Raw genomic sequence first — 10807 nt, forward strand, 5'->3', positions numbered from 1 at the left:
GAACAGTGTGTGTATGCTGTCGCATCTGCAGTGGCGGACTGAGGAGTTGTACCTTCCTTTTTGAGGCCTTTGAAGCCATGGAAAATTTAAAAAAGGCTTTTTTAATTGGAGGATAATTGCTTTACAGAATTTTGTTGTTTTCTGTCAAACCTCAGCATGAATCAGCCATAGGTACACACCTGATATGAAGAACTGACTCATTTGAAAAGACCCTGATGCTGGGAAAGACTGAAGGCGGGAGGAGAAGGGGACGACAGAGGATGAGATGGTTGGATGGCATCACTGGCTCAATGGACATGAGTTTGAGTAAACTCGGGGAGTTGGTGATGGACAGGGAAGCCTGGTGTGCTGCAGTCCATGGGGTCGCAAAGAGTCGGATTGACTGAGCGACTGAACTGAATTAAACTGATACATATATTCGGTCCCCTTTGAACCTCCCTCTCCATCCCACCTCTCCAGGTTGATACAGAGCCCCTGTTTGAGTTTCCTGAGTCATACAGCAAATTTGGAGCCATAGAAAATTGTGAGGCAAAGAAACGTGACATGTTAGGTTTGCAAAATCACCAAAGTCTGTTCAATGAAAGAACTAATTGTAGGGATGCTGAGGACACTGAAGCAGATGGAGTTTAGGGTTTTTTTCCAAGGACACACAATTGCTGAGAGTGAATAGAGGTTAGACACTCGTGGACCCTGGTTCAGATGCTACCAGGTGTGCAGGGAAGGTCTCAGTCCCTGGAAAATTGCCAGGATCACATCCCTCTAAGACTTAGCACTTCCCACAGGTTTCCATGGCTGCGAAGGTGCTTTTAGAATATAATCGAGTAAGTGGAGATTACCCTCACTAGTTGCAACCCTGTGTTAGTCGCTCAGTCGTGTTTGCAACCCCATGGACTATAGCCTGCCAGGCTCCTCTGTCCATGGATTTCTCCAGGCAAGAATACTGGAGTGGATGCCATTCTCTTCTCCAGGGGATCTTCCCAACCTGGGGATCAAACCCAAGTCTCCTGCATGAGAGGCAGATTCTTTACCATCTGAGCCACCAGGGAAGCCTTCTAATTTTCTCCAAATTTGGGTTATGAAACGTGTCACCTGGCATTTTCCCAGCCCTTGGGTGTGCGGACCTTGGAGAATCCTAGCTCAGTCCTAAGTCCAGTCTAAGTGTTACATGAAAGGGTTCCCCTTTCAGGCCACCAATAGAAAGAGATGTGGAAGCTTGTCACAAAAACAGGAAGTGCTTGGAGGTGAGGCTAAGTTGGTTCAGGGAATTGCAGGTCTCCTTCCTTCCTGGCAAGAATAAACTGGCTGTGGGGAGCAGCAGTCAGACCTGGAATGACTGTCTGTGAAATCAGGCATCTATTCTGGAGGCAGTGGGAGGTGTGGATCAGATGACTGATCTGATCAATCAGGGCGGTGATTTCTTCTGGGTCTTTACAGGCTCCACTGGTTGCAGAGTGGACAGCAGCATGAACAGAGCAGTTAGTGGGAGAGTGAGGAGAGAGCAGGCAGCTATGGCACCAAGGTCGGGAATCTCTTCTGAGCTCTTAGGAGGAAGATGGAGATGGCGTAGCTGTGCGAGGAGGTGGCTTGTGGGTCTTCAGGAGAGAGGCAGTTGATGGTCTCATCTGTCTGTGTCCTGGCAGGGCAGTGTGACCTTTGAGGATGTGGCTGTGTACTTCTCCTGGGAGGAATGGGCTCTCCTTGATGAGGCTCAGAGATGCCTGTACCACGATGTGATGCTGGAGAACTTTGCACTTACATCCTCACTGGGTAAGCTCTTCTACCTGCCCCTGTGCCCTGGGCCAAGCTCTGTGCTTCTCTTTTCTCCAGGGGCAGGTGTGTCCCTAGTGGCCTGGATTTGTGCTGTGTTTACAAGGGCTGGGCTGAGCGCTCGCCTCCTTCTCATCCGTGTCACCACAGCACCTACTGCCCCAAAGCCTCCCAGGGAAGAGTTTGGTATCACTGTTGTTTTGTCAGCCTAAAGGACCCCCATGTCTTGCCGTCTGCCTCGCTGGGTGACTCTCCAGCACCATAGCACCCTAGTATAACACCCTTCATTCCTATAGCTCACATTTGTTTCTGACTGTGTTGGAAGTGTAGTCACTTACATAGTCACTGTTTACACAAATGTTATTGACAGACCCTTAGTTAAGGTTCTTTTTGCTTTATTTCACTTGGGACATGTATACAAAACATTTACCAGTTTCTTTTTCTTTTTTTGCCACGCTACTGCCCTCAAAATCTTAGTTCCCCAACCGCAGCATGCCTTGACCACTGGACCACCAGGGAATTCCCACAGATATTTAATTTGTATCCTCTTCATTTGCTGAATTCATTTATTCTAGAAGTTTTGTGGTGCAATCTTCACAATTTCGTGACCTGTGGATGCCTTTTGTCTTTTTTCTTAAGGCTCCATGTAGAACTTCCAATACTATGATGAATACTAGTGGTAGAAGCTGGCATCATTTTCTTGTTTCTGATCTTGGAGTATTTCTGACGTTTGGAGGACAGACTCCTTATTGCCCATCCTGACTCCTAGAAGCTATTCTTGGAACCTGTACAAGGTCCCCACCCCAAGGGCTCAGAGGTAGGGAGTGGAAGGATGAATACTATTACCATGCTAAGAGCTGAAAGGGACAAAATTAAAGCAGTTGAGCATTGCAAAAGAGTTGCGTTAGACTAATTCTACTGGTGTAGTTGTCCAGAAGAGAAATCAGATTCCTGGTTCTTACTACTGTGCTATCTTCCCTTCAGCTATGGCCTTAGGAATTTTTTGGTAATATTTAATAGCATTCTGGTGGTCTCCTGTGTTCTGAGTTGTCTGGGCCTGTTTTGGCTACTGACTTGTCCTGTCATTCCCTTATGATTTTAGTTCTCTTGGGTACATGCAGATCTTCAGGTGGGGCTACAGAAAAAGTCCCCTGAGCTTCACAGAATGGACATGACTCCATTCTCAACAAGATGGGCTCATAGCAGGCCTGACCCAGATGAATGGAAGTTGACAGAGGACATGACTTCAGGTCTTGGTTGAAATCATACCAGGAACCTATCCTGTTTTACTTCTGTATTGGTGCCATTGCCAGTAGCCACACCTCACTCCTTTCCCTTCTCAATTCTCGACACTTTGCGGACTTGTCATTTCTATTAGTCATTTCTACTCTGATTCCAGCTGAGAGCTATTCTCCACCTCTCTACACTGCTCACCTCACTCATTCCTCACACTGTTCCCTACTCAGACTTTGTTGTGTTTTAAAGAGTGCAGGTATCTAATAATCCTTAAATACTGTGACGTTTGTTCCAGTCAGATTTTTCTGGGACTGGACTGGACTTCTGCACAGCATCACATGTCATCAGCAGATATAATCCTGCTAAAATCTATTGACAGATCTTCCTCAGTGGTCCAGTGGTTAAGACTCTGTGGTTGCACTGCAGAGGGCACTGTTTCAATCCCTGTTTGGGGAACTCTCATCCCACATGCCAGGTGGCATGGCTGCAAAAAATGAAAAGCTGCTGACAGAAAAATGAGTTACAGCACAAACCTTTCTGATAGGCCTTTCCTCATGCCCTGTGCCCAGTGAGACCTGCACCATTCCGTGACCTTAGGGACTCAGTGGTGCACAGCAGTTGCTTCCTCAAGCTGAGTTTTCCTGAAAGCAATTTCATGAGCTGGTCCTTTGATGTGTTGAGTTACATTTGTGATGGTTTTGCCTCTTCTCAATAAGGTTAACATGTACTTCACCATCACTTCTTTAATTTCAGGCTATTGGCATGGAGTAGAAGATAAGGAAGCACCTTCTGAACAAAGCGTTTGTATAGGAGTGTCACAGATCAGGACTCTCAAGGTAGATTCATCTCCCCACAAGGGCCAGCCCTTTGAGATGTGTGGCCCAGTCTTGAGAGACATTTTGCACTTTCCTGAGCACCAGAAAACACATCTTGGGCAGAAACCATACACATGTGGAAATCGATTCTATATCTCTGCCAGCCTTCAGCAATACCAGGAGCAACACATTGGAGAGATACCCATCAGAAGTTCTGTGGACACAGCCTTGATTATAAACAGCTGCACAACCCATGTGTCAGGGAAACCCACTGTCTATGGGGAGATTGGGAACGACTTCTTAGTCAATGTGGGATTTTTCCATCACACGGAGGAGAAGCCAAACAATAGTAATGAGTGTGAAGCTGTCTCTCACAATGGAAAAAGGCATGAGAACTGGGGAGAAGGCAACAAAGCCCTCAACTGCACAGACACACTTGTTGAGGACCAACGAGTCCTCACTAGAGAAGGGCTTTATGAGTGCAGCAAATGTGGAAAAGCCTGTACTCGAAGATGTAACCTCATTCAGCACCAGAAAGTCCACACTGGAGAACGGCCTTATGAATGCCATGAATGTGGAAAATTGTTTACCTACCTCTCCAGTTTCATTATACACCAGAGGGTTCACAGTGGAGAAAGACCTTATGAATGCAGCGAATGTGGGAAATCTTTTAGCCAAAGCTATAGCCTCAACAGCCATAGGAAAGTTCACACAGGAGAAAAACCTTATGAGTGCAGGGAATGTGGGAAGTCTTTTAGTCAAAGATCTAATCTCATTCAGCATCAGAGAGTTCACACTGGAGAAAGGCCTTATGAGTGCAGTGAATGTGGGAAATCTTTTAGCCAAAACTTTAGCCTCATTTACCACCGGAGAGTTCACACTGGAGAAAGGCCTCATCAGTGCAGTGAATGTGGAAAATCCTTTAGCCGAAGCTCTAGCCTCATTCACCACAGAAGACTTCATACTGGAGAGAGGCCTTATGAGTGCAGTAAATGCGGGAAATCCTTTAAGCAAAGCTCCAGCTTTAGCTCACATCGGAAAGTCCACACAGGAGAAAGGCCTTATGAGTGTGGGGACTGCGGAAAATCATTTAGCCATAGCTCCAACCTCAAGAATCACTGGAGGGTTCACACTGGAGAAAGGCCTGTTGAGTGCAGTGAATGCGGGAAATCATTTAGCTGTAAATCTAACCTTGTTAAACACCTGAGAGTTCACACTGGAGAAAGGCCTTATGAGTGTGGGGAATGTGGAAAATCATTTAGCCAAAGTTCCAGCCTCATTCAGCACCAGAGAGTTCACATTGGAAAAAGGTCCTGAGTGCAGTGAATGTTGGAAAAAACTTTTCAGCTACAAATATGACCTCATTCAACCCCAGAGATGTCACACCAGTGAAAGGCCTTAGATATGCTGGGATGTGCAGTTTCCTTCTAGTATATTTACACTGGAAAAGTTGTGACTGGGCCGTCTAATGCATCTGAAAATCTGCACTGGGGAGATTCCCCTTAAGTTTCAGGTATGTAGGAATCTTTAAGAAGCTGTGCTTCACTTTATTAGGGGCTTCCCTTGTGGCTCAATTGCCTGCCAGGCGCTTTCCAGCTTTATGTCACTGCCAGTTTCATTTCTATCACCTGGCAGGTCCACCCAGTGTGGAAACTACCTCCCAGTATGCTCAGGGAAGCTGACTTCTGTCCCATCCCTTTCTGTGGAGGGAAGTAGTGAGTAGTCTTAGCTCTTATTCCTTGCTCATTTCTAAAGTAGGGCATGGACCTCACTCAATTTGGGCCCAGTGGACCCAGTTTCAGTTCTGTTGGTGACTTGCCAGCCAGGACTACATTTTCAGGGACATGTTAGTTTCTGGTGACACTTCTGATTTCCCCAGCTTCCAAGTCACCAAGCTGAGAACTTCATGCCTTGTATTCCTTTGCATTTTGCAATAATAAAGGCGTTAATGTTTCAGCCCTCTTTGGTCTGGGGCTTCTGTTCACTTTATATGAGGTGATTGGAAGAAAATGGGGCTCTAGCAGCGTTAATGATGGCACAGCTTTCATGGGGGTCCTGTGCTTTGTGTGCCTCACCTCAGTATGATTGAAGAATGTAGCTCTCTTTGTGGGGTTGGCCTAATGTAAATACATTGTTGCTCAAGGTCTCCTCAGAAAGACCGCAAGGCTCTGGGGTCCTGATTTGTGGACTGTATCAGGGTTTTTTTTGTGGGCTCAGAAAACATCTGAGGAGTCATGAAGTTGTGACAACCTCCAGTGCTTCTGGAAACATGAATTGTTATTCACAGTGAATGATCACATAATGCTCAGCAGTTAACCTATAAAAGAACCACATGTCCTGACCCCCAGAATTCACTAGATGGTTCCACTGTAAGACTACAGGGCTGGAGGGAACCATGTTCGTCAAGTAACCCTGGAGCGGAGGAGACTGCAGTGAGGTAGGTGGAGTGTGTCCTGACATTGCATCAGCAGATGCTCCAGTGACTGTGACTGTGCAGTATCAGTGTGCACAGATGCTTGAACATCTAGACTGTTCAGCCAAAGGCGGTTGCCACAGAGGCAGATAAACAGAGAAAGATCCCTTCATCCACAGTGTGGTTCTGTGATCAGCCAGCATTCCTGTTAACTCAGGTGGGAAGAAATCTATTCTCATCAGGATTTGCTGCCACTAAGACAAGGGTGCTTCTCCAAGGTCATCAGAAAAGAGAGGCGATATAGGATTGTGAGACATGAGGAGTTTTCATTTTGGTTTTGGTTGTTCTTTGAGGCTTCCAGGATCATAGTTCCCTCACCAGTGACCGAACCCTGGGCCATGACAGTGAAAGTGCCAATTCCTAGCCACTGGACCACTAGGGATTTCTCAACATCTGATTTCCTAAAAAGTGTGACAGACCTAGGTTTTTTGAGTCATTTTGTAAATTTTTATTCAGGTGTAGTTGACATTGATATAGTGTATCTATTTGAAGTGCAGAATCTAAACATTTTGAGATTCTTAAGTGATAATATACAAGTAGTTCATTCTTTATTGCTGAGTAGTATCGTTTCCATAGTTACATTGTCTGCTCATCCATTCATCTGGTTACGGTCATTTGGGTTATTTCTACTGTGGGTTATTGTAAATAAAGGTGCTAGAACGTTTATATGTAAGTCTGTATGTATGTATGGATTTTCAGTTACACTGTGTTAGTAATTCAAAGTGTAAAGCCTGAGTCATAGAATAGGTGAATGTTTAACTTATGAAACTGACAAACTACGATCTACATTTATAGATTGTTTTTACATACCCACCAGGAGCATGTAAAATGCTTCCACATTCTGGCCAATACTTGGTATGGTCAGTCTTTTGAATTTCCTTAAATTTTTAATTTAAGGAAGTAGTCGTTTTAATTACATCTCCCTAAGGAATCATACGGAGAAGGCAATGGCACCCCACTCCAGTACTCTTGCCTGGAAAATTCCATGGATGGAGGAGCCTGGTAGGCTGCAGTCCATGGGGTCACAAAGAGTCGGACACGACTGAATGACTTCGCTTTCACTTTTCACTTTCATGTGTTGGAGAAGGAAATGGCAACCCACTCCAGTGTTCTTGCCTGGAGAATCCCAGGGACGGGGAGCCTGGTGGGCTGCCGTCTCTGGGGTCGCACAGAGTCGGACACGACTGAAGCGACTTATCAGCAGCAAAGAATTATGATGTTGATCTTTCTTTTTCCACATGGTTTATTTGCCATCTGTATGTCTTCTTGGTAAAATATCTGTTTATATCTTTCACCTATTTTTCTTTTCATTAACAAATAAATAGCTCCTTTTTATCCTCATTTTTTGTGTGTGCTATATACAATGTAATTACCACATGTACCATGTAGTTTAAATTTAATCTGCACTATCCACATATTTTTAAATCTAGACTTTCAATAATATAACGAAGTCCAGGTTTGTAGTGTTTTCCAGTTTTCCGAATACAAATATTCTTAGCATGGCCAATTTCAAACTAACAACATGGTGTCACTGAACATGGAGTTGGGAAAAGTTCATAGAGGTACATCATTCCAACTCAATCATACTGATCCAGTAGCAACAAATGATACAAATGATAATGAGACTTGATAACAGCAGAATCTAACACAATACCGTAAAGCAATTATCCTTCAACTAAAATATTTTAACCATCCCTCCCCCCCAAAAATAGTAAAATTACTATGAAGTGACAAGTTCTGAACATTTGTGTAAGGTGTAACCCCTGGGTGGAGGAAATGGCAACCCACTCCAGTATTCTTGCCTGAAAAATCCCGTGGACAGAGGAGTCTGGCAGGCTACCATCCAGGGGCTTGTAAAGAGTTGGATACGACTGAACACACACATAAAGTATACCTGACTGAATATACAGAGTGCATGTATTTAGGATGTACATTTTTATATTTTAATACATACTTTTACCCAGAAAATCATTATTTTCATTGGAAACAAAAGATAATCTATAATGCCCTAACTCAGTTAATTTAAATACTTCAATACTTTAAAACATAAACAGAGCAAGAAAGATATTTAAAATAAAGGCAATTCTTGAGGAGGGGGGAAACAACAACTGAACTCTGAGGATGTTTTCCTCAGAAAGGATCAAAAGAATGCACATTAATTAAAATTGAGATGCAGGAATTCCCTGGTGGTCCAGGGCCTGGGGTGCCATGCTCCCATGTAGAGGACCCAGGTTGGACCCCTGAACAGGGAACTAGGTCCCATATGCCACAACTGAGACCAAGCACTGCCAAATAAAATTAGTTAATTAAAAAAAAATGAGATGCAGTTTCCAGCAGTTTATTTTGGAGTCAAAACTTTACTCTTTTCAGTGTGAGTGTTCTGGAAGTTTGTGTCTTTGCTCTTTGTTGACAGAAAGTTAATGAGTAAACCATAATTTATAATGATTAGAGCTCTGTGTTTGGGAATTTCAATAAATTTGAAAACAAAGGAGCATACTTACAGTTTGTTATGCTCTAGCATTCTCAGTATTATCATCTGTATTTAAGAGGAGCAAATTTTATCCCGTAATTTGTAGTTATCCAGTACATTTAAACTAGGACTGTTTTCTGTCACATTTCAGGTTCCATATTTCATACATTCTATAACATGTCCGTAGCACTAAAGTTTTGGGAAGAAAATAGCTGCCCATTTTTCACAGTTCCAGGGTTAGACTTTTTTTCCTGACCACACTGTGACCCCTGCTTTGGGAGCTTGCAAACTTAATCACTGAACCACCAATTTTTGCAGGCATCTGGCAGGGGCTAAAACAGCACTATGGGAATGAATCAAACATCCAGGAGGTCAAATCGATGGAGTGAGAAAAGACGTATGTAAAAGAAAAGACGTATGTAATTAAGTGAATCTGAATGTTTCTGGAAGGATCTACAGCCATAAATGTGTTTTCTTTCAGATTTATACAAGTGGGTTGGAAACTGTTTGTGTTAAATTTATCCTCATATCTATTTTTTTTTTAACTTTACAATATTGTATTAGTTTTGCCAAATATCGAAATGAATCCGCCACAGGTATACCTGTGTTCCCCATCCTGAACCCTCCTCCCTCCTCCCTCCCCATACCCTCCCTCTGGGTCGTCCCAGTGCACCAGCCCCAAGCATCCAGTATCGTGCATCGAACCTGGACTGGCGACTCGCTTCATACATGATATTATACATGTTTCAATGCCATTCTCCCTCCTCATATCTATTCTTGCCTGGAGAATTCCATGGATAGAAGAGCCTGGCAGGCTATAGTCCATAGGGTTACAAAGAGTTGGACACAACTGAGTGACTTAACACTTTCACATGTATGTACATGAACAGGAAATAACTAGTCAGCAAAATAGTAATAATTTAATTAATTAAATGAGAAAATAGAAAGGCCAGAAGTAATTTTGAAGATGTATCAAAAAGATATGTCGGGACTTGCCTGTTGGTCCATGGTTAGAATCTGCCTTCAATGTAGAGGATGTAGGTTCGATTTGTGGGAGGGGAACTAAGATCCTACATGCCGTGGCACAACTACGCCCCCACCCACCTCAACTATAGTGCTGCAAACTAGAGCCCACACGTGCTCTGGAGCCTGAATCCCCCAAGGAAGATCCCGTGTGCCACAACAGAACCCAACACAGCCAAGATTGAATGTTTTTTCAAGATATATGTTTAACATACAAATCATGTTCATTAACTTGAAGTGAGAAGTAACCAATTTTGCTTACATCTGAGACACTATCATAGATAGATATTAAGTGTCCTAGGAGGAACAGCGTCTCATGGTGACTTAGCATCGTGACCAGCATCTCCCTGGTTCCATCCACTGAGATCCCTATAGCTCACTCATAATTGAAATGAACGTGCTATTCAATCTTCATATGCCTATTTCAAGAGCCTCTCCTTCACCTACATAGGAACTCAGTACACTACACCTTTACTTAGTTGTCCATGGGATACCTCAAAGGTTCAGGTATCACACACAACCTCACTGGACAAGAACTTTATTGGACCCATCTGTGCTCAGACACCCAAGTATGGAGCTTCATTGACGACATACCCTGTGAGGGGATTTGCAAGACACTTGTGCAAGACATACATTCATCGTTGTGCTTACAGACAAGAGATGGGCTACGGCCCCACACATTTCAGCGTCATGCCAGCACAGTAAATTTCTTAGCTCCATCCAGTGTTTGTACAGGCTACTCTATTGCTGATGTGATTAAAGGGCAACTTCTGATTTTGTCAGTTTCCATCAGTCTCAGAGCAGCCAAACCTATTGGATCTTTCTGACTTTTAGAGGCAATATATTCTGCATTGACGACTAAGGCTTATTTATGCAGTCACTCAAAAATCATCCCACTTTTGGGGACTTTATGAGAGAAAAGTCCTAGTCAGTTCAGATGGCCAACCATTCAACAGATACTTTTTTTTGGCTGTGCCACACAGCATGCAGGATCTTCGTTCCTTGGACCAGGGATCAAACCTG

At 43.7% G+C, this 10807-nt stretch overlaps 1 protein-coding gene across 1 annotated transcript in view; it reads left to right on the forward strand.

Moving 5' to 3' along the window:
* The window catches only part of LOC105001408 (zinc finger protein 211-like), a 7868-nt gene extending 582 nt beyond the window's left edge, over positions 1–7286 (forward strand). Inside the window, 3 exon segments of the mRNA XM_010857659.1 lie at positions 1641–1767; positions 3757–5116; positions 5118–7286. Coding sequence (XP_010855961.1) covers positions 1641–1767; positions 3757–5116; positions 5118–5220 — 1590 coding nt within the window. The 3' untranslated portion in view covers positions 5221–7286.
* Positions 7287–10807: the final 3521 nt, after the last annotated feature.

The sequence above is a fragment of the Bison bison genome, unplaced genomic scaffold, assembly GCF_000754665.1.
Source record: "Bison bison bison isolate TAMUID 2011002044 unplaced genomic scaffold, Bison_UMD1.0 scf7180017864383, whole genome shotgun sequence".
Classification (NCBI taxonomy): Eukaryota; Metazoa; Chordata; class Mammalia; order Artiodactyla; family Bovidae; genus Bison; species Bison bison.